The 25,864-nt window shown below is 34.8% G+C and overlaps 1 protein-coding gene across 1 annotated transcript in view; it reads right to left on the minus strand.

Moving 5' to 3' along the window:
* LOC131031096 (uncharacterized) overlaps positions 1-25,864 on the minus strand; it is a 217,836-nt gene that overhangs the window by 73,546 nt on the left and 118,426 nt on the right. Inside the window, exons 5-15 of the mRNA XM_057962124.2 lie at positions 23,621-23,743; positions 23,007-23,115; positions 21,212-21,291; positions 20,826-20,907; positions 18,823-18,962; positions 18,598-18,708; positions 18,287-18,403; positions 17,923-18,012; positions 15,112-15,165; positions 14,794-14,868; positions 14,367-14,442 (exon numbers count right to left, since the gene is read on the minus strand). Coding sequence (XP_057818107.2) covers positions 14,367-14,442; positions 14,794-14,868; positions 15,112-15,165; positions 17,923-18,012; positions 18,287-18,403; positions 18,598-18,708; positions 18,823-18,962; positions 20,826-20,907; positions 21,212-21,291; positions 23,007-23,115; positions 23,621-23,743 — 1,057 coding nt within the window. The remainder of the gene's footprint in view (positions 1-14,366; positions 14,443-14,793; positions 14,869-15,111; positions 15,166-17,922; positions 18,013-18,286; positions 18,404-18,597; positions 18,709-18,822; positions 18,963-20,825; positions 20,908-21,211; positions 21,292-23,006; positions 23,116-23,620; positions 23,744-25,864) is intronic.

The raw sequence follows: 25,864 nt of genomic DNA on the forward strand, positions 1-25,864 counted from the left end.
TTAGAATAGGGTTCATTTTCACAAGTTGTTTATTGTCATGTCAAGATGTAAAAGTGTAAAAAATAATACAAAATAAAAATTACCTCAATTGTAATTGGACGCACTATCACTTGTATGCAACTTTCATCTTATGTGGGCATATTATAAAAATTGAGTTTCAATGCCAAATTTGCTAAGTAGCAAATCAACTAGAGGATGAAGGCGTAGAGGGGTTGAAAAATTGTTTTCATGACAAAACAACTTATGCCAAAATGACTAAAGCCAAGATCGTTTTCCAAGTGGCAGTAGTAACGATCCCCAATCACATTTGTTAACTGATAGTGATTAGAAGTGTTTTGTCCCCAATCACAAAAGTTCGTAACTATGATTGAATGTGTGTGTCCCCAATCATAATTGTTGTGAGCAAATGTGTGTCCCTATTCATAACTTTGATGCCAGATAAATGTGATTGTCCCTATCCAAACTTTTTGCATAACATTGGATAGATGTGTTACTCCCTATGATTAGTTTCATGAGTAGATCTATTTGTCCCTATCATTGGATAAAGTACAAAATCATAGTGAGGTAAGTTCCACTATTATTTATCCTAAGTAGATGTGTATGTCTCTACTCATACCTTATAATGAACTACTAAACGTGGTCATCAAATATTGTTAGTCCACCTATCCCCATTTGGAGAATGATATAATGTGGGGGAGCGATGGGAATATTACATCTTTCTTGTAATTGTTACTAGTAATACAAAAAATTATTTGTGGAGTGTGTGTTTGAGTTGTTAAAATAACTTATCTACATAGGGGAGTTGTTATAGGAAGCTTCCTATAATATAGGAAATGGAACTCCTATAAATATGTAATATGCATTATTGAATCATTATAGCACAATGTATTATTTGTTTAAAATCTTTGTGCTCCAAAATTCTCTCCAATTGGAGTTATATTATGACTATAGTAGTTGTTCAAGGCAAGGGAGAATTTCAAGCCATATGCTGCAAGATAATTTATATATTGTCAACACATTTACCATGTTTTTTATCAAGTTTATCTTGGGTAGGAGAGCTTTTAGAAGCTATGTATGGCCGTCCTCAAGAAAATTCTCCACGAGCAACTTAACAAGAACACCATGTGTAGAGATGTGCAAGAATTTATATTTCACATCCTTATAGAAAAGGAGCCTAACATGTTGGCCATTGCCGCTCTCCATGGGGAAAATTAGAAAGACCTAAGGACAAAATTAGTTCAATTGGAAACTAAGCAAGAGGACTGAAAGAAGTTCACCACTAGTCTGTATGAATATGTTTGTAATTCTAGAGTAAATTCCACGCGGTGTTGTTAATCATAGTGGAAGCAATTTCCCAAGCCTATTCTCTCTCAAATGTTCAAATCCTAGCATGATGGCTCCTTTGGGCAATGCAGTAGCATGGGCCACCAAACAGCCATGTCACTTCTTCAAAGAAAGGAAGAGTTGTGGAACACTCAAGCAAAGGCTGAGATGGAGAAGATAGTGACACCACCATGATAACAAAGGATTATGACCAAGCAAGTGGAGGTGTGGATTTAAAACAAAAAGAAACAAGGGTCGCGTCAGACTCCTACACTAAGGACAACACCTAGGCAAAATATATCCCTGAATTTTGTTTGTATATGCTTTTGTAGGAAGTTGGATTTCAATGAATGAAGTTTAAAGATCTTTAGATTTGGTCAACAATATCAAGGCCTTGCTTAAACCTCTAAAGGCACAAGTGATATCTTAAATTAAAATTCATGTAATACAAAGACAAGGACCCTAAAGACAACCCCAATTGGTTAAACCAAAAATATCTATTTGGAAATCTTGGTGAGTGCTTCCAAGCTAAGTCACAGAATTCGCCGAATTTCAACCATGAAGTTCGAAATTCAGCGAACTTCAAAACATGACTTGAAATTCGTTTAAATTTGTCTCATATTCGAACAGGTTTAGGGCATAATTTTTTTTTTAAATGTATTAAAAAGCATGGTTTTTTACTACTTCGATTCAGTGTTTTCCCTGTTTGGGCAGCTCTGGCCACGGACATTAGAAATCCCTCTGGCAAGGATGGGGGGTCAAGATTAACAAATTATTGCAAGCCGTCGTACTCAGGCAATGCCCAGGTTTGCACATAGGTGGAGCCGCACGAATTAAATTTTTGTGCACCGAAGCGTAGTTTGCAAAATTCTGGTTCGGCATCCCTAATATATCTTAAATGTTTGAGGTAAATTAAAATCGTATTGAGAGTTTTACTACGTTGCAAATTAAAATCATATTAAGAGTTTTCTTATGTTGCCGAATTAGATATGTCTTCTTGATATATTTGAATAAAATAGTAAATTAAGATTATAAGATATGTCTTCCTACTTGAGATATGTAAAATCGTAAATTAGAGGTCAAGATTAAAATCATATTAGAGGTCGTAAAAAAAGATATGTCTTCCTACTACATCTATCTAATATAGTTATTCAAATATATATATCAAAGTTGCATATTTGATATATTTATGATTTATATAGTAATAATATTTAAACTAAAATCTTAAACTTATTTATATTATAATATTTTAAAATTTCTTATAATATACAATATATTCAAATTTAATATAATATTATTTTTTTTAATTTATTATTTTAAATATTTATTATTTATATTTAAAAAATTTAATTTATAGAAGGCGAATTTAATTCAAATTTTTTTTCAAATTTTTTTCCTTGTTGAATTTCATTCAAATTTTATTGTTGCCGAATTCGAATTCGAACTCGAACCATGTGACTTAGCTTGCAAGTCAATACAACTCAAATAAATGAGTCAACTGACTTGACTTGCAACTCCTACCAATTCTTGGCAAGATTAACTACTTGCAAGTTTTACCAAATCTTGACAAGATTAACTAAATTCCTTATGTTTAGTGTTTTTTGGTTTTCTAGATTGTGAGCCTTTTTGCCAAGTCATTGTCTAAGTGCAAGAAAGGTCCACTGCTTCCAAGTCTCATAACCATGATAGATATTGACAATTCCACCTACAAGCCCTTAAATTAACTAATGCTGCTGCTACCCTCAATAATTCTACTAACTTAACAATCGCCTTTATTGTTATGGTGACCTGAAAATAATTATTAGTGACTTGGTTGAATACAAAAGGGCCAGTAACTTGAGAATAGGTATATTATAAAAAGAATCCACTGAAACTAGCCATAAAATCACTATAAGACACTATGTTCATTAAACAACAAAAATATGGCACCTCAAAATTGATCCTGTAACTTGTTACTAAACCAAAACCTAAGACTTATTAATGTGCACTCATCCAATGCTATGTTGGCCAACTTGTGGCAGTAATGAAACATGAGGATGAAGAGGTTAATCTTTAGACAACTTAAGTTTTTTGGCCAAATCATGGCAAAAGAAAATTGGTAGTGAAGAGGTTTTAGATGTCCAACGGTAATGAACATTTTTCCACATGTTTTCTGAGTATAAAACTTGTGCCCGATACCACAAAATTGCCTCAATGATAGAGCATAGTATTCTCTTTCTAAATGAATTTTGTTTCTTTTATGGCATACTACCGTGTCAATTTTGTTGGACAACAAAAAGAACTATGAATAATTTTATCATGTTCCACAAGGGCATGTCCTTGACTTTAAAACAGGCTTCCTTATCCCTTGACCCATTTCCAACACAGTGGAATGGTGGGGGCCATCCGCTAGCCATCCCCATTTTTCCTAAAACCCAAACATCTCCATTTTTCATGTTTACCAAGACATGACTAGGGTATTTGCCAATTAAAAATGTTGTTTCATCATGTGCACATGACCATTAACAAGGCTTACATTGAATCCATATTTTTCATAAAATAGTAATCGGAAAAGGTGCACATCTGAAACAACTACATTTCTTGGTCATTGCCTCCCAAAAATATATCTTGTTAATGACAACCCTAATTATAATTGACCTTTTATAAGTATGTTGCATGCCAACAATTTATTCAACTCAACCATTTTCATTTGGTTTTTAAGTCAAATTCAGTGACACCAAGGATTCACGATATTTGCAGCTAAATATGGGATGACAATATCTAGTTATCAACAACTATGTCTTCTTGACATCTCTCTTTTTTCAATAATTTCGTTCATAAGGAAATAATGTCACATCCTTGTAATAAATTAATAATATAAATTATGTATATATCTGAATTTTTAACATATATAATTTTTATTATTATTTTACATAAATAATTTAAATTAATATATATTGTCCTCGAAATGCCTCGCTTGCTGTCCAGCCATCCCTGTCCCCAAAGTGTTGTGGAACATAGTGAGCAAATAGATATTTCTTGAGTTCAGGACAATTGTTGATCTTATTTAGTGAGATTAATGACTTAACATATGCCGTTGAAGGCATGCACATAGTTCGTGAGGAGCAAGAGACTCTCCCATGCATTCTAAATGAATATTTTTGTTTTCTATGCACTAATATGTTGTATAAATGATAGTCAGATCTTTGAGATGAAAACATGAACATGTGAGGCATGGATGCATGGCCAATTGTTACCATGTACCAGAACTAAGTTATTTGTTCGAGTTCGGGTTCTAGGGTTCCGTTCGTAGGTTCAGTCAAAACAACATTTGGGGTTGGGTTCATCCATTCAAAAACATATAAAAATCAAAAATAATTGCAGCAGTAATTAAGTTCAAAATAGACCACCATATTAATAGTCAAATATTAGTCAAACTCAAATGTCATGATATATATTAAACTTAAAAATTAAAAAAATAATAATGGCAAGTATCTACAATCAACCATCATTGATCAAATATCACATGGGTCATCAAAAATATCATCATCATCCATATTAGATTATCTATGTTGTGATAAATTAGAAGAACCACAAACAGTGCCACTGGCACTACCACTAGCACTCTCAAGATCACCAAATGGTTCATAGTCATCATCAACATCAAGTGCAGCAAAGTCGGCAATGGAAGCATCCAATTCTATACTCTCTGGCTTGATATCCCACTTCTTTATCTCCCCTTCTTTGTAGCCACTTTGCTTGTGTGTAAGGAGCCACAAGTCTGAATCCGCAAATACCAAGTCCTCTGCCCTTTTTGACTATAGTCTATTGTGCTTTATTGAGTGGATGGAGTATGTACTCCAATTCCTCTCAAACGCAAATGAACGAGCAACCTATTAAGACAAAATTAGAGAGTTAAGAATTACAAAATTTAAAAATTTAAATTATAAAATTAAAAATTAAAAGATAAAATGATTTTTTTATAGAACTTACTTGGAATAAAATTTTGATCGCAAGAGATTGTAGGTGCATGTCTATGAGCATCAACCATATACTTGTCTCAAAGAGCATCACGACCACAGTCATCACAGCATGCAAAACCCATAAACACAATCCTCACTGCACTTGCCTATCACAATCAACGAGGAGTCTACGAGGTGTTGCCTTGTACCTTTGAGCAACTTCAAGATCTCTATATTTGGCAAATCTTGTGGCAACAGAAAGGAGCTGAGAACTATAACATTTGGGACTCAATGCAAAGACAAGAAGATTCAACGAGGTGGCAATATTGTTCCATCTCTCTAGAATGATTTGTTCTAATTATTTAAAGATTTTTTCTTCAAGGTCTTACTCTTTTGCATTTATTATGACTTTCATCTTCTCAATTCAGTCCATGCCATCATATACCTCACCCAAAGGACTATCCATGTTGGTATATAGCGGATCATGCTCAATATGGACTTAGTGAAACTAAGGAGATACTCAACACGATCCCACCAAACGCCACCTAGAATCATTTGCTTAACCTTTATTGCACTTATAGTGTTAGATTGCCTCCATATGGAACAGTTTGGGTTGATTACAATGTTAGAAAGTGCCTCATGAACCTTCACAAGTCATATTACCACAATTGTGTTGGAGGAAAAATGAGTCTCAACAACCTATTTGAAAATAAAAATAAAAAATTAAGTTTATAAAAATTAAAATAAAATTAAAAGCTTACTAAAGTGAAGCATATTTATATTTAACTTACTTTAGCAGCTCCAATGTCAAGAATGTTCTAAATATGCCTTGTGACAAATGGTGGTTGGTGATGAACATTTGGATATCTTCGGGCTCAACATACACCTATTTTATCCAATTAATTTTGGAGCCAATTTTTTGTAGCATTAAGTTGAGGGAGTGGACAGCAAAAGGTGTCCAAAAAATGTGTCGATAACGTTCCTCAACCAATAACTCAACAGCCAGACAATTTTGGACATTGTTTGTTATAAATTGCACAACATTCAGATAGCCAACTTCCTCAATGGCTTGACAAAGAATGTTGGCAATAAATGCACCATACTTCACCTCTCCTTCACAATCCACTATTCTCAAAAACATTACCACTTTAGACAACACACCAATAACATTGATCAATGGGCAATTTTTTGCATCTTTCCATCCATCAAATATAATGGACACCTCTGTTTCGATTCATGAATCCCTTATCACATTCAAGGAGTCCCCTACAAATTTCACCTCTATCCAATAAGGCACTACACATCTTTTCAAAACCTGGGGCCTCGTTAATTGATTTCACTAGTTTTTTGCCAATATGGTGAGCGAACAACATTGAATGTCAATCCATTCACTTGACACATCTCACTATGTCTTGATAGGCAATCTATTTAGACTCGTTATAAAATGCCTTTTCCAACAGTCCCTTTGATTTCATGTGTAGAGCCCACAGGTTTTTTAAGTATGGGCAAAAATTGATTGATCTTTGTAGGTTCTGTAGACGTCTAAAAATGGTCAATGCTTGTGGAGTCATACTTTAACATTTGCACATTGCCTTATTTTAGGGTTCTTGCGTCGCATTAACATTTCTTCTATGTTGCGCACTTGGTCTTTATCATTTGCGAGCATCGAGTCCTCCTTCTGCATTCCTCATTTTTATCGCTTTCGAATTAGGTCTTGTCAATAGCAATCTTCAGTCATGAATTTGGTCGATCTTATCCTGTCGCATCATGGTGCGTGCTCATTTATCATCATTTTGGACATCGTCAATCCTAATCGATGATAGAATTAGGGTTTTGTCCTCTTGTCAATCTTTCAATCATCTTTAGCTTGTTAGTAATCATTTGCGATTATCAATTTGTCAATCTTGTCATTTTGCGATCGATTCGTCATCGATCCTTGTCCTTTTCAATCATGTCAATTTGGATCGATTAGTCATTGTTCCTCGTCACTTGGCACCTATCAATTTGATCTCCTTGTCAATCTTGGTCAATTTGTCATTGATTTTTGTCAACCAATCTCAATCATTTATCAACATTGGTCCTTTGTCAATTAGAATCATGATCGAACCTACATTAATTTCTTGTTCTCTTGACCTAATTCCTTGTCCTCTTATTTCTAGGGTTTTATGATTTGTTCATTTAATCCTTTTCTTCTTCTTTGTGGGTTAAATAAATCTATTTATTTAGTCCTAGGTCTCTTTCATGAATTAATTAATGGATAAAAACCTATTAATTAATTCACCTAATTTCTATTTCATCTTTTTCCTCAATTTTCTAATTTGCTAATTTCTTCTAATTCCTTTTGTCATGAGAATAGCAACTTGTCATAATTTGTCATACACCTTGCATAGAAATTGTCATACATTTGTCATAATTTTGCCATTCTTGATTTGAATTTCCTCTCAAATCTCTTCATGCTAATCTTGTCCTCTCTCCAATTTGTCTATAAATTGGATGATTTTCTTCAATGAAAGGAATCAATCAATCACATTTTCGAGTAACCTTATACTGCGAATTTCATCAACAACTTGTTTTCCACTTGCATTTTGCACTTGTAGGTGAGATCCACATCAAATTTGAAGGTGAAAGAAGAACAATGGAGCCACATGAAGGAGATATCTGCGTCGGTTTGCTTCGATTTCATTTGATTTGAATATCTTGTCTTTATGTCTTCATTGATTGGATTGGGATTGCTTTCATAGCAGCTTTAGGTTTTGTGGTTGTCCTAATTGCTATTGTTTTGATGATTTTCAATTTCCTGATCTACATTTTTGGTGAACCTGACGTGAAATAACCCCTTAACCATGTTTTGAGTGCTTTTGAGCTGTTTGCAGGTGAAAAACTCAAAAAAACAAGGCGACTCAGAGCTCTCTGGGCACTTCTGTGCCTGTGTTGATGGGTTTTGCGCCTGTGTTGAGGCATTCTGCACCTATGTAGATGGGTTATGTGCCTATGTTGAGGCATTCTGCACTTGTGTTGAGGCATTCCGTGCCTGTGCAAGGCCAGAAACAGAGGTGAAATCAGATTTTTTTTACTTGCAAATTTGTTTGTTTTCATTCTGTTTCTTGCATTCTGGTTTTTCTTTGGTGCTAATTCTCTGTGCAGCATCTTAGCGTTACGTGTGACGAAGACTAAAAATGCAACTACTAACGAATCTTATGCAAGACGTGTTCAAAGGCACTCATTAAAACATCTTGCTTGTGATTTTTAAAGTAGTTGCACGTTTCATTTCTTAAAGGTTAATGAACACCATGCATGCTTTGTCTGTTTTTAATTTGATTGCATGTTTTAACCCTTAGAACTGGGCCTGCCTCCCGATTTGCCTGGCACTTCGCACAAGCATTGGTGAGAGGGAGCGACCCAAAGTGGTGACGGGCTAAAGCCAAGCTCTTCCGAACCACTCTAAATAACTGTGGATGCAACGAAAGTTGTAGACAACGGGTGCTGGAATGGTATTGCGATGATTTATTCGCCAGATCAATACCCACCCGAACGGATGCCCTTACTAGAATCTCTTGTTTTTAGATGCCAAAATCCTTCTATCTGTTGGCTCAGGCATTGTGATACACGCATGCCGAAGACACCTCTCATGTACTCCTCAATTAGAGATAGCAAGTTCTTGGGAAGTGATGCCCCTTGAACTCGAAGCTTGGTATGCCCGAGAAGTGAGTGCACTGTAAGGGGGAGCCAATGCTACCAAGCGTCTAGCTATCCGGCTCAGTGTTGTATTTTATGGTTAGAGGATTCAACAGATATTGCCCTTGCCAGCCATAGGATTTGTTGTGAATGTGCTTGATGGTCTTGAGTCAAAGTCAAACAAACATTTTTGTCTTCCGTGATTGTCAAAAGTTAAATCAAAAACAAACTTTCAAAAGTGCTCATAATCAACTTGGGTTTTCAAAATCAACAACCTTCAATTCAAAACAAAATCCAAACAAAAGTCCAAATTTGTCCAAGTATTCATCCAACATTTGAACATGGCTTGTCAAAACATTGAATGTCTTTGTTTCAAAATTTATGTCACTTTAGGCTAGGTTTTGCATAGTCCAACTAGGTCCTAAGACATATTGTCATCTCCCTTCATTTTAGTCCTTTTCATTGCAAGCGTCCTCATTTTGCACTTAGGTTCAAAATCATTTCCCTAAGTTTGCATTTCATTGTCATATCCAAGATAGATTTCCATTTAGGTGACATTTGTGTGTTATCCTTGTCATGCTAAAATTAGGTCTTGCCTAGGTTGCATTTTGCATATTCCAGGTCATTGGTCTTCGCATATCCTTATCATTGTATTGTCATCTTGTCTTGGCTTCATCTTGTCATATCATATCCTTAGATCATTTTCATGTCATATCCTAAGTCATTGTCATAATCATTGCTTCTTGCATTTAGTCTCAAAATTTGGTTTGTCAAACTTGAAAAGTCAAAACTTTGGATGATACCCTAAGTTGTTGTTAGGGAGTCTTGACCTTGTCTAAAATTTGTCCTTTCATTAATATCATTTTTGTCAAACCTAGCTTAGTATCCAAGCATATAGGTGAGACATTGTCAATTTGTCCTATTGTCATTTGGTCCTTTGTCCCTTAAGGTCTTGGCTTCATTTCAACTTCCTAAGGATGAGTCTTTAGGTTTGCATTCCAAAAAAGTTTGTCCAAATCTTGAAAAACAACAAAAACATAGGTTGCATTCTTGCCATAGATTGCATTTTCATTTATTTAGGTTGCATTTAGTTGCATATCATACATCATCCTTTTAAAATCAAAAATCCCAAAAACATTGCATAGTGACATGTCTATTGAAACAAGGTTCCAAGCACCAATGATGCAACAAAGTTTGATGTATCAACCGACACTGCAATCGAATTTTAATCCAAGGCAATCACAATTATATCCAACCCAACAACAAGGCAATATCGGTCAAACTTTTTATGATGAAATAGGGCTCCAAATACAAAAACTAGAGGAAAAACTAGTTCGAGAAAAAGAGATCTTGGAACAAAAAATGAAAAATAGTGAGAAGATTAGATCCCAAATGTCCAAAACATTTAAAAAATTTCAAGGTCCAAACCCAAAATTTGAGCCTAATTGGGTTGGGCCTTTCATAGTTACTGCAACCTATGGTTCGAGGGCATATCAGCTTGCAACCCCAGACGGTGAACCTCTGTCAGATCCTGTAAATAGCATGCACCTTCGAAAGTACTGGGCATAGTTTTTCTGTCAACAGTTCTTCAATATAATGTCCTGAAAAAATCCCTAAAAATCATATAATGTCTTGAAAAAATCCCTAAAAATCATATAATGTCCTGAAAAAATCCCTAAAAATCAAATAATGTCCTGAAAAAATCCCTAAAAAGTCAAATAAAGTCCTGAAAAAACGAACAAAAAAATTGTAAAAAACTCGAAATTCCTACAAAGTGAAAACATCAAAATCCAAAAACAACTTCTTTGACATTTTGCATTTTGTCAATAAATGGTCCCCTTTGTGCATAGACAGATCACTGAGCATACATCCAACGACACTCAATCAAACATCGTGCTTTAATGAAATCACGCATTAACAGATGAATTGTTCGACTAAGCAAGCATTCAACCTGATCACAGTTGTCACATCAATCCAAATAGCATCAACATTACCATTGGTCCTTGTCAACATTATCATGGGTCTTATACAGGGTGTGGTATACTCGAAACCAGACTATGTCCTGTCTTCGACGGGGTACCGCATTCCCTGAAACCAGACAGCATGATCATTCTTGTTTTCCACTTTTGACAATGACGATCAGACTATTTGTTTGACTTGGTTGAATTTGTATGTCTTATCTTTTTACTAATTTATCTTGGGCTTCGATCATGTTCCTATGTTACTCGATGATGTCACTGAGTGATTTAGAGTGACCGGGATGGTTCATGGTCCCTTTCCTTTTTTGTTGTGTTTGTTGTTTGTGGAATGTTTGTCACAAACTGGGGCAACTATATCATTGGGTGTCTGTGATAAGTACGTTCGCTTTGTGAACGCCGCACAGACCTTGACCCTTGATGTATGCACCCTAGGATGCTTCACTCATTCCTTGTGTGCGATGTGTCTGTCTTTTGCAAAAGGGGTTGCATTCCAGCTTTGGCCTTCAATGCCATGATGCTCTGCATCCGCTTTGCTACAATAAATAAAGGTTCTCACCTACTTATGTGCATTTGTGAAAGCAAGTTTTCCTTCATCTCTAACTATCCTCTGTCTAATTTCTTCTTACTAACATTTCTTCCATCAGTCTTGGCAGTCCGTTCGGTCTAGCCACACAGGCGCAGTTCTGCATTTTTCCCTCCCTTGTGGGCCCCGCAATGTCCCGCATTCAAGCAAAATTCATGAAATTGAACATATGGGTTTTTGAGCTACATACCGCTGCTCCCGCGTCGTCCAGTCGTCTGTAGGTGCGTACACGTTCCCCAAGGTGATCTGCCATTGGAATGTTCGCCATCTCTCTGCAAGGGTCCTTTTTTTTTAGCAACAACTCCTCCACTTTGGCCAGTGCAAATGAACTCTTTTCCTTCTCCTTGTCTCCTATATAGATCTTTGTCAATACCTAGATGGACGTGCATGCTTTCCATCTTATGATGGTCGCAGTCTTTTGCGCCTTCCACTACTTGTCCTTTGTGCATCCGACCTTCGATTTTTGATCCGTTCGAACCTATCGTCTTCTGTCATTCTTATGGATCACTTGGCCTCTTTTCTGGATTTTTCCGGCCAATTCCTCGAGGGGGCATGCATATGTCATTGTTATTGTCTAGGGCATTTTCATTATTGTTCTTTGAAACAACGCTTAGAATCGCATTGTCTCAAAGAGGGGCAAAATGTAGACGTCTAAAAATGGTCAACGCTTGTGGAGTCATACTTTAACATTTGCGCACTGCCTTATTTTAGGGTTCTTGCGTCGCATTAACATTTCTTCTATGTTGCGCACTTGGTCTTTATCATTTGCGAGCATCGAGTCCTTCTGCATTCCTCATTTTTATCGCTTTCGAATTAGGTCTTGTCGATAGCAATCTTCAGTCATGATTTTGGTCGATCTTATCCTGTCGCATCATGGTGCGTGCTCATTTATCATCATTTTGGACATCGTCAATCCTAATCGATGATAGTATTAGGGTTTTGTCCTCTTGTCAATCTTTCAATCATCTTTAGCTTGTTAGTAATCATTTGTGATTATCAGTTTGTCAATCTTGTCATTTTGCGATCGATTCGTCATCGATCCTTGTCCTTTTCAATCATGTCAATTTGGATCGATTAGTCATTGTTCCTCGTCACTTGGCACCTATCAATTTGATCTCCTTGTCAATCTTGGTCAATTTGTCATTGATTTTTGTCAACCAATCTCAATCATTTATCAACATTGGTCCTTTGTCAATTAGAATCATGATCGAACCTACATTAATTTCTTGTTGTCTTGACCTAATTCCTTGTCTTCTTATTTCTAGGGTTTTATGATTTGTTCATTTAATCCTTTTCTTCTTCTTTGTGGGTTAAATAAATCTATTTATTTAGTCCTAGGTCTCTTTCATGAATTAATTAATGGATAAAAACCTATTAATTAATTCACCTAATTTCTATTTCATCTTTTTCCTCAATTTTCTAATTTGCTAATTTCTCCTAATTCCTTTTGTCATGAGAATAGCAACTTGTCATAATTTGTCATAATTTGTCATACACCTTGCATAGAAATTGTCATACATTTGTCATAATTTTGCCATTCTTGATTTGAATTTCCTCTCAAATCTCTTCATGCTAATCTTGTCCTCTCTCCAATTTGTCTATAAATTGGATGATTTTCTTCAATGAAAGGAATCAATCAATCACATTTTCGAGTAACCTTATACTGCGAATTTCATCAACAACTTGCTTTCCACTTGCATTTTGCACTTGTAGGTGAGATCCACATCAAATTTGAAGGTGAAAGAAGAACAATGGAGCCACATGAAGGAGATATCTGCGTCGGTTTGCTTCGATTTCATTTGATTTGAATATCTTGTCTTTATGTCTTCATTGATTGGATTGGGATTGCTTTCATAGCAGCTTTAGGTTTTGTGGTTGTCCTAATTGCTATTGTTTTGATGATTTTCAATTTCTTGATCTACAGGTTCAAAATAAGAAGTTTTGTGGAGTGAGCGTCATCCCTTTCAATCGTTTCTTTAGCAAAGGGTGACTTTGATTTGATTTATGCCTTGATGCTTGGTCTTCTTTTTCTTGCTCTTCAATATATACCAAGACTACTTCATTTGGAAGGGCTTTATCATTTGGAACTGATCCACATGGACAAAATTTGATGCTTTGTCCAACGATCCTACACAAATAGCCTTTCACTTGATTATATGAGCTTGAATATCTATCTTTACAATGCTTACAAATCCAAACATGACCTCCACCACCTAGAAGCTGTTGTACCATTTCAACATATTTCCGAAGGGGAGAGTTTGGGTCTGTTTTGAAGCAGAGTTAGTTCACAGAACTAGAAACAGTTGCCATTGTAATACCCAAGACAAGAAGTTCAACAAACAACACATTAAAAACAAACCAAAAGGAAAAAACCCTTCAAAACAAAACAAGAGAGCTCATTTGAAAAAAAAAATGTAACGAGAAAGACACCAAAAAAATCTAAAAAACTATCTCTTTTGAAAAAAAATCTTCCTCTACAATCTCCTTGACAACAAACCAGCACTTGCAAATGCGTAGGAATAGCAGAACAACCATCTTGGAGCATTCAACAATTAATCTTCATTGATTCAAAAGTTCATTCTTGTTTATATCCCTAGACATGTGGATTAAAAATCTATTGCAATGCAGCCTTTATAAATGATAAGTCAATCATTGGAAATGAAAATACATAGGATGGAATTTCCGTTTCCATGCTTAAGGAAATACCAGGCTCTATACATGAATTACAGAAAGGATATCTAAAGTTCTTTGTTTCAGAAATCCAAGGCCAGTTATCATAAAATAAGAAAAAGCCAACCAAAAGTATACCTTAATTACTGAAACAGAAATAAAGCCAATTCATACAGTTGATATCATGTAACACACCTGCTGCTCGCGCTGGAGAAAAAGTGTCACGAAGTGCACGGACAGTGAATGCATTTATCAAAACCCTCCTCCTTGTCTGAAAAATATATTGAATACTCAACCCAGTTTAAAAAATCCAGAAGTTCAAGGAAATGCTTCCTGCTAGAGATTATTACAAATGAAAAATTGAAAAATGTGTGTAGGTTTTTTTCATCAACAGAGCCAGTTAGTTATAACAGGCCATGAACATATTTTGAATCACATTATCTACATCCCAGATATAATTACATTTGTTTCAACAAAAAGGACTCCAAATATTTGTGTTTGGCTACAAGCTTTAAATGAAGATAAATTTCACAATTATAGAAATAATACCTTCTCTAAACTAAAGTCGATCTACATCCAACATATGAAAATATTTTGTCAAAATAATTGCAAGTCAACTAACCCCCTCATTTAGATAGGCGGCAATATTTCCAAGCAAAATTGTAGTATTGGTTCTTATTGCTGGCTCCTCATCCACCTAGGTGCAAGTTGCCAGACAGATAAGCTACATTATTTTCATAGGATAAAAGAAAAGATTAAATATTTCAGTTGTTTCATTTAAGAAATAGAAGCACTATTTTGCTTCCACACAACATACGTTTTCAGAATTATTTAAACTAATTAGGATTGTAGACTAAAATAGCATCATCATTACAACACAAAATAAAGTCAAAGCATGAAAAAAAATTGAGATGTATTTCAGACCCCACTGCGTTCGCACCTGTAGCTTAGAAAGGTATTTTAATAATGACCCTGTGATGGTGCGTTGAGATAACTGCAATCATCCATTTTCAAATCATAAGAATGACTAAGTACTTAATGATCCAAATATAAAATACCCTCCTCCTGAAAACTTTTACATAATAATGTTTTATTCCTCAAAGCTTAAAAGATAATACAATTAAACTAATCAGTGACAAAAATTAGTATGCCAGCATTCACTCTGTGTGCTTGGAAACAATCCAAGGCACCAGGAATATATATATATATATATAGAGAGAGAGAGAGAGAGAGAGTCAAATTTCTACAAGTTAATGAAAAGCAGTATAGCAGCAGCAATATAACAGTCAAAATGATGTGAAAATGATGTCTGTAGAAGCCTGCATGCCAACCACATTCCAAAAAGAAATTGTTTGTTTGTACTTCTCACACAATACCACACTGTACCAAACCATGGCAAACGCACCTTTAATCTCTTTTGCAACTGACAATAATAACTGACTCTAATACAATATCAAAAAAAATTAAGTTCAAGACATTTTTGAACAGTGAAATCAGAAATCCAAATTATTACTGTTAGTATTAACTCTTATATAACTTATATCATTAAATATGAATCTGAATCATGATATATTTATTGCTCTTATGCTATAGTGGTTTCTGCCGCTGCTGTCATTATTAATTTAATTACTGTTATACTGCTGTCATGATATATTTCATAGTTTTAAAACTCGTGGACTCGCCACGGACTGGCCACGGACTTGCAAGTCCATGGGAGCCATGAGTCAACTCGCCAAGGACTCGCGAGGCGAGTCCTGGCGAGTCCATCTGAAAGACGCGCGAGTCTTTTGCATGGACTCGTGAGTCTTTCAGATGGACTCGCGCGACCCAGAAAAAATGTCATGCAAGCTTTAAAATTGAGTTTAACGTGTGAAAAAATTTGGTCTCTCCGTCAGGATTCATATATGGAATATCACTTATACTTTAAGTTATATTCCATATATACTATCAGGATGTTTGAGAGTGGTTTCGGACCTCCAGGAGTTATAATGCAAAATCTAGTTTTTGGAGGATTCTTCAATTTTCCAGACTTACACAGATTTCAGGATCAGGAAGACATTCTAGACTTAGCCAAATTTCAGGGCATTTGAAGATCAGGATGACATTCCAGACTTTAAGTTATATTCCATATATACTGTCAGGATGTTTGAGAGTGGTTTCGGACCTCCAGGAGTTATAATGCAAAATCTAGTTTTTGGAGGATTCTTCAATTTTCCAGACTTAGTCAAATTTCAAGATCCTTCGGCGATGTCCCTTGACCCCAACTTGGGGGCGTTGCCCCCAAACCTCCGTCAAAAAATATAGGGGGAAATTGCGCCGATGGAAGTAGGGAAAATTTAACCTCCGAGTCTAATTAGGCTCCATATAAAAGCATAATTAGCATTGAAGAAATCTTGGTATTATACATTTTAGAGTTGAAAGTTTGAAACTATGAGTATGTGATGTTTCAATTATGGCTCTTATGTTCTCTAAATGCATTAATTTCTTTATGTTTTTTTGTAAAACTACGGTTTTTTTTTTGCCGAGTCTTTCACGAGTCTTTCACGAGTCCGAGTCCGAGTCCAAATTTTTGGTTTGCCGAGTAATAGTTTTTGATGAATTTTTGCATAACAAGAAATACATAGGGGACAACAAGAAATACATAGGGGATGCCTAGCCGTTTCTGAGGCGACTAGGGATATCTCAGACGTCCCTCAACTTTCCTGGGGATGGTCTAGCATCCCTTGAGGAAAAACAATTTTTAATAATGTTTTACAAGAAACTGTTCAGCATTATATTTTATAACAGCAGTATAACATGACAGCAAACCCATGTAATAGTTTTTGATGAATTTTTGCATATTCCAGTGCACTTCATTTTCCTGCAAATTATTTTAGTGCACAGTTGTCTTTAATTCGACTACTTCATGTTTCCATTGTTGATATTTCAATGATTTTCAATAAAGAATCACCATGTTGATTCAATATGTCCACCAGCTCTTTATAGTATATAAATGCACTGCTAGAGCCATCGCTCCATTATTTTATCTCTCAACGAACATATAAATTAGTGGTTTTACGCTTTTAGTCTCTAATGTATTGAAATTTTTAAACCAGTTCGAACTTGCTAAATATTTTTGGAACTGTTGCAAACTCTAAAAAAGAGCTATGCCTCAACTCAGAAATGTGTCCCAATTATTGTTTTGAGCCCATAATTCTATTGACTTTTAAATTCAGTGTTATGCTTTATTTATTTGTTTTCCAAAAAAAATATTTCCATATTCTTTTAGAACATATTTGTGTATGATCATACACTAAAGTTTGTGATCCATATTTTTTGCAGGCCTTGATCCTCCATCCCTTTGTACATCCCATAAATTAAATCGATTATATGAGTGTCTAAACATGAATCTTTATGTCATATATATCTTTTATATACATACACTGTAATCCTCTATTTTCCTCAAAAAATGGTCTCCATACACACATACACACACACTGTCATCCTCTGCAATCCTTAAGAAATGACCTCTTAGACTGTCATCCCACAAATGCTATACAACATATATAGTAATTACCTTTTTGTGAAGCAATGTTGTTGAAAATTTAATAAAACTTAGCATACAGATCCAATTGTTGAATTCCATATAAATGGTATACCTACCTTGATTTAACATACCTTTCCTTCAGCTCAGGCAATTTTGACTTCCCTGAGTATTTCTACAAAAATGTGTAGCATAAAAAAACAAAATTGAAAATGTGGATTGACTAACCTTCGGAGCAAGAACCAGCATAGACTTAAGTGTGAGTTCACGTAAAAAGGCCGAAGAGTCTGAGAAGCCTGTTGCGACATGGGGATAAACCTGGAAATCCAAATGTCCATGCAATTCAGATAGCCATATTTACACCTTGAAAAGCAAATTAATTATATGGAATATAGTCATTGGCTTCATATGATCAGAAACAAACCATTGTGATCAATTATCTTGCTATGAACGAATCAATCAATGGATAATTTACAACTTGAATACCATATTCGTTGTATAGAAAAGAATCATTTTTATGGCTGCACTAGATCAGATATAAACATCTATTTTGCTACAAAAGAATGCATCCAGACATTCACCACTTCCATACCTGCTCATCAACAATCTGAGCAGATAAAGAAGCTCCATATTGATCAATATGCTGCAGAAGGCCAACTCGTACTGCTCTATCATTGGAGGCAAAAAGCTTAACAAGGGTTGGTAGGACCTGCTCAGGAACGTTGTAACACACAATGTAAATAGATAAAAGATAATTGTAACTATGACATATTGATGCAAACCAAATAAGATATGTGGACCAATACCCTTTTCACCATCATATTTTAATTTACAATTCTACATATCTTTGAACTAATAATTTATACATAGTCTTTATAGGAATTCTCATAAAGCATCAAATACCTTTGACCGGAACTCATCCTCTGATAACCATGATCCCATTTTCAGTAAGGAGTTCAGAGCAGGAGCAGCTGCAGAACCAAATTCCAGTGAAGATGCCAACATAGGAAGCAACTGCAAAAGACATAACAGCAGAAACACATATGAATAGCATTTCTTCTAAGCACTTTCAATCACTCCACCAATCAAATTTATAGTCAACAAAGGGCTCCATAAGAAGCACCAAACCTTCTTCAACACAATTTGACGTGGTAGCTGTTCAGCTAAATTTGGAAGCTTGCGGAAAAATGAATCCTTCTCCACACTGTCTTTTAAATTAAGGACATCCATGAATTGAATCGTCTCAACTAGCTTATTGTGAAAATACTCTGCCAAGAAAGCATATACATAGTTCATATCAACTTTCAGCCTAGAAATGTTTATTTTATGGAACATGGCATTATAAATATATGTTAGTAGATTTGCAGTGAATTATATTGTTTAAACTTTAATCAGAATCTGTTACAAATTGTCAAGCATGCTATAAACTAGAAAGACAAATTGAGAGTTAATTAATTATAGGCAATATAAGCTTTACAACAAGCATACATCGTTACAATAAGACTAGGAAGGAATCCCTGAAAAAAATCAAGCCAGTACAACAAAATTTTGATGTTCAACACTTGGAGCAAATTATTCAATAACTATTCATCTGCTCAAAAATATAGTTCTTTCATTTGAGTAAATACAATAAAACACAATTGAGAATTGCTCCAGTTATTTTCTTTTCATAAAAGTCATTATTACATCCCACATTAGAAATGGGGCAAGAGAATGCCCTCCAGGCATTGTTTATACATGTCTACCCTACAAGATATTTCATCTTAAACTTACATCACAACAGAGTTCCTTGCAGAGGAGGTAATTTCTCTAGAATCTAAAGATATTGTCCAGACCAAATACATATATCACATTTATGAGAACCATACCACCACTGGATTCACTCAGAATTGAAGAAGGGTGACAATAATGGCTTACAAACATTGAAAAACAAAGCTGGTTGGCAAAACTTATGGGATACCATTGCCCAGCAGAAACTTCAAACAATTACAGGCAATCACATAAAAAAAGAAAGAGAATTTATATTAATGTTGAAATAATGTAATCCGATACCATATTCAGTACATAGGTGTGTGCTTCATGTTGTCTGAATTACTGTAATCTGAGCCTAAGTTCAATCGATGCTGAAGGTCTCAGGAGAACAAAATGATTGAGTGATCCAAGCCATGATTGACCCAAAGGAAGTGATAAAGCTTCAAAGCTGTAAGTGCTCTTCATTAATAAAGATAAGGAATGTAATATGCATGAGGAAATTAAAAAACACTTTTGCAATAGATTTCAGATTTCCAGATATCAGTTTTTGTCCAAAAAAAAGTTATGGCTTTATGGTAACTTGTCTAGTATTACAGGAAAGGGTGTTGCAAACAGAAATCAGAAATTTCTACCATATGGATTTGAGTTCATGTCTTTCTACCATAGATTGATGGTCTTCGGAGCATGGATGTTCATACTTCATAGTTGCCTATAAAATATCAGGCATTCCTAAGAAAGACCATGAAGCTGAACAACAAAAAATTTGCTTTAGTGCTCACTTTTTAACGTACGCAGGAAGTCATCTATTTTACTTTCCTAAAAACATTAACCTACCTTCAACATATATTAATCTTTTGGTCATCAAATTAAGATTTGGTCAAGTTTTTCCTTGAGTATAAATCAAAATAAAAGTATTTTAACAGTTTAATATAATTAAATTAGTTAGTTAATTGTGCCTATTACATGCACTTCACAAAACTAATAATTCACGATACCATAGGAGGCCCCAGCCACACTCCTCTTCCTGGCTGTATGATCATAACAATCAAATCTCAATACATTAATACCAACATATTTAATACAAGGATTCAATTGTATAATGTATCGTAATGCACTGTGGTAAAAAAGTTTGTCAATGTGAAAGCCATGCTAGAAGAGCCAAATGAAACATAAATTAATTATAGCACCAACAATATTAACTAAGAATTAACAGCCAAAAAACTCAGATGTTTAACAAAATAAGAAAAAATACATACATCAATTGCAATACTAATCTGATGTGCACTATATTGAAACTTGATCTGTTTCCCACATACAGTACAAATTTTTCATTGCAAATCAGACTGACCCATAAAGGTAAACAATGGAGCTGAGCATACCACTGTTCTCAATTAATTTTGCAGCATTCAGTCTCCTTGATGGTGTTGAACTTAAAAGCCTCTGGTAATCAGGAAGTAAAGACTGAAATTCCAAAATCAAAAGAATTAGAAGTAAGCAACTAGATGTAATTTTCTAGGAAAAGAACAAGTAATTTTCTAGGAAAAGAACAAGTAATTTTCTGATGCTTTAAACTAAATAAACACCAACCAAATTGTAACAAGACTGTTACATACAACAGATTTTAATATATATAAAGCAAAGAGATGAACCTTAATACAGGATTTCAAGGCAACCAAATAGGCCCAAAACAAAAGCTGTTCAACTTAACTTTAAACCTTTTTACAAGACACAATTTATAACATAGAGCCTAACAAGACTAACCTACCTTTGGAATAGACCCTGTATTACGAAGCTCCTCTGTCTTGGACAGTTTACTTGTCGAGAATAACTCAAAGATCAGGCAGCCTGCCAAACTCATGTTTAGATCTCAAAGATGCCATATTTCAAATAAAACAAGCAGGCAACAGAACTTCAACGTATTGCTTAAACATTGGAGATAAAACTAATTTAATTGAGATTCATTTTACTCAAGGATGCAATCTACGTCCAGTATAATAACTTCAAAATATAAGCCTGCATATGAAATTTGCCAGAGATTATACATATTAATGTGTTAAAAAAAATCTCCAAACTTCAATGATTTGTGTTGTAAAGCTTTAAGATAGGTAAAGAAGGAACAGTTCACATAGTTCAAGGAGTTCATTTTATCATAAAGCGTAGAATTATACATTTGGCAGTAGTGGGCTTCCTATGCAACCATCATTATTACACAAATGGATGGCCGACACATCAAAATTTTGGAATGAAATGAATCCAACACCAGCAAGCAGGGATTGTAGGAATATAGTTAAGGATTGCATGGATAGAACTCACACCAAAATTTTGGAATGAAATGAATCTAACATCAGCAAGCAAGGATTGTAGGAATATTGCTATGGATTGGATGATAGAACTCACAACAACACATATTCTTTGGACATGGACAATGTTTAAAAAAATATATCTCTATATCAGAAATGAATCTAACACCAGCAAGCAGGGATTGTAGGAATATAGCTAAGGATTGGATGATAGAACTCACAACAACACATATTCTTTGGACATGGTCAATGTTTAGAACCATGTATCTCTATATCAGAAATTAGACACATCATGGAGCAAGCAAAATGCATGTTTAAACAGATACCATAGCTTCACACAGTCAAAACCAGGTAAATTTTCACACTTCAGTGCTGCAACATTCTATCACCCAATCCATTCTGTTTCAGGATAGACTAGCGAATTTCCATATGCTGAAATATGTGTCAAACTATGAGATTACATTTATAGACACAATATCTTCACAAATGACATCAGACAAACTACCATGCACTTGGTTCAATAGACCATTTCTGTAAAGTTTATATGAATCACAATATGAAAATATATTAAACACACCATATCACTAGCATTTTCAGTTTGCCCAGCAAATACAGTCAACATGATGAATACAATCATTTTCTTCACATCCCAAAAAACTTATCAGAATCCTTCTACAAGAGACTCTAACTAAAAGTTAAAAGCATATTTATATAATATTCTAACTAGGGGGACGAATCCAATATGGATAAGCCCTACATGTAACAGAAGGCCACAAATTACATATAATCATTAAATAGAATGCATATTACCAAATAAGGACGATGAAGAACATGGCCACAGCCAAATACTGGCCCTAACCTGTATCAGGTATGATTTTCTTGTATTAGGTGAGTTCTATCTTGTGTTAACAGATTTTCACAGCTGGCAGTGTGTGAGCAGCTTAGATTTGCCTACGACATGCTCATCTTTTTGCAAAGTAGGTCACATCTGTTTGTAATATTTGGGTTTTTTTCCCTTTTATATAGATATAATTTATAAACATAAATGAGTTTATTTGCACACGTATATGCATCATACGTAGACAGGAAACATATGCATGTAATTCTATCGATACCCCTCTACTAGCATCGGCAATCATTGAGAAACCATACCAGTTACTTGTTAATTTTTTCCCCCATACCATCAAACCTATTGCACTTAGTAAAAATATTAAACTAAATAGATGAAAACAAAACCAAATAAAATAGTCAAATACATACCCAAGCCCCATGAATCCACTGCGCAAGCTGGCGACTTCCTAATCGTTACCCAATCATTCTTCAATAGCTCCATTGGCTTATATTGTGTTCCAACAAGCCATTCAAATTGCTGCAAAAATGTACTACGTTAACCTTCTAGATGTTACAGACACGCATCCATTAGCTTTCAAATCAAGTATTTGTTTGCATACAATTTAGACACAAAAAAAATGCAATTATATTGGCATTTCCGTTTAAGGTACTAAACTAAACTAAAATTGGAACATTGTACACCTTAGTGAGAAAAGAAATACTTAAATTAATTATACATTTAAAAAATTTCTAAAAGAAAAGCACCAAAGCGACTACAAAACTACTAATAAATAGTAATGAACTAAGGTAAGAAATTAAAAGCCTCCAATTTAAATTGAATCGACTTTTATCTATTATTTAATGATTTTAATCACATTTAAGCTTTATAGCCAGCTCATTAAAATACGAGTGACACCTTCAAATACATAGCTAACAAAAATTACTTCCAATCAAGAACAACAGTCTAGAAATGAATAATATCCAAGGAACCAAAAAGAAGTTCAGAGAAAAATATATATTCAATAAAACGAATAAGACAATACCAGCATGGGGCCTGCAGCAGATTCATTAGTCCCATCAAATTCCGACAGCACATCAAATGCATGAAGCTTCCAATCTAAAGTTGGAGTTACCACTACAGATTCCAAGCATACATTACCATGAACCTGTCAATACATTCAGTACAGCACATGCATCCATTAAGAGTTCCATTTAATGTAAAAATTAATATACAAAAGCCTTTGGGAAAAAATCCCGATGATGAATAGCACCCTTCTGTTATCAGCAATTGTTAGAAACATGGATTTGGAATATTTGCTAACATTATAATGTAATTCCATTTGTTTCAGAGATTGAAGATTTTTCATACAGTGCAACTGTCGAATATCTACCCTATGGAGTTATATCCTTCAAGTGTTGAATTCATTATTTGTGGTAGCCTTATCCACTAAATTAGTTGAATAAAATAGTCATGTGTGCTTAATTAAGAGGTAACTGTAGATTGTTCCAAAAATTGAAGTGATTAAAGTTAAGATTCACGAACCTGTCAAAAAAGATGACAAATATTTTAAAACCATGTTAAATGAAGAAAAGGAGATTCATAAAAGGAGCTAGATGAAAAGTTGGAAAATATTGCAACAAATTCTAGTAGAAGAGCATAACAAATTGCTGATGCAAAAAGTGGATCCAGAATTCGTGTTTAAGCTTGGCAAAGAGAAAATTCAGAACAAGTTTATCATCTAATAAAATTTGGAAAAAAAAAATTATGATTAAATTTGCATTATAAATCTGCAATTTAAATTTTGTATATAAGAAATAAATCCACAGAATTGTCAAAATTTGTAAACATTACTGAATAAATTTGAAATATATCTAAAAATATAAATAATAATAAATAATAATCATATATAACAATAATAATAAATAATAATCATAACAAATAATAATAAACATTAATAATTATATATTAGAGGAAAATCGTGAAGTCTCATAAATGAGACGATTTTCCAATATTATTAAATGTTAATTAATAAATGTTTTAATTATCGTATTTATTTAATCCAATGTCCAAGGAGGGGTTATGACAGTCCGCCCTTCCCGAATTTGCTTGTCCTCAAGCAAATGTTTATTTTAATTTCCTCAACTAAGTCATCTACCAACATGAGTTAAACAACACAGAGCATATACATGGGAAACACGAAGCATACACGTGGAAGGCACAGAGCATACACATGGAAAACACGAAGCATACATATATGCAAACACGGAGTATACATGTGAATACACACATTGTGAAATTTCCTTCTTGTTATGAGTAGAAACACAAATCAACACCAGCTTGATGCAAAAACATAAACACTCAATCTAGTTTGTGATCTCAGGTAGAGTATTTAAGAATTTCAAATGGAGTAAATATAATGAGTCTGATTAGCCATATCAACAAAGAGGATAGATAGCACAATGTTTGGATACTTCCCTCAAGTATTAATTAAATGGACTATGCTTAACTCCCTATTCGCCATTAATGAAAGAGAAAAGATTTAGACACAACGAGACGCCCGTAGCGCTTATCAGGCCCAAGAGCGGTACACTCCCCCTTGGCCCAACTATGGCAGACTTTTAGTCATCCACAGCGGGTTGCCTACCTGACAGAGGCCTAGTTTCTGCTGACCTCATTGCTCTATCTTTCTCCCACACTAGTGGTGAATGTGAAGTATACATCTATTATTAGTCAATTTCTTTAAGATTATACTGTTATCAATGAGATAATTCCATACTCATTCCCTAGTGAGACCAAGGAGAAGTAGGTGCAATAGGATGCCCGTAGCGCTTATCAGGCCCAAGAGCGGTACACTCCCCCTTGGCCCAACTTGTGGTAGATTTTCGGTCATACACAGTGGGTTGCCTACCTGACAGAGGCCTAATTCCTGCTATCCCATGACCCTATTCCCTTATATCTTACTGGGTTTGGTATGCAATTTATCCATTCATCATTACTTAATAATTAATCCATGGTTTCTTTATGGGACTAATCCTTGTGATCTTAAAATCACATTAATAATGCAATTCAATACTGACTTGTAATTTCAATAAATGTTTGTGTATGCATTAGCCTTCTCCGTATTCACTTCCTCAGTGAGATCAAAGGATTTAGACGCAATGAGACGCCCGTAGCACTTATCAAGCCCAAGAGTGGTTTACTCCCCCTTGGCCTCACTAATGGCAGACCTACAGTTGCCATAGCGGGTGATGTACCTGACAGAGGCCTAACATCTGCTGACCTCATT

Source organism: Cryptomeria japonica, chromosome 7 (genome assembly GCF_030272615.1).
Source record: "Cryptomeria japonica chromosome 7, Sugi_1.0, whole genome shotgun sequence".
In the NCBI taxonomy this organism is placed as follows: domain Eukaryota; kingdom Viridiplantae; phylum Streptophyta; class Pinopsida; order Cupressales; family Cupressaceae; genus Cryptomeria; species Cryptomeria japonica.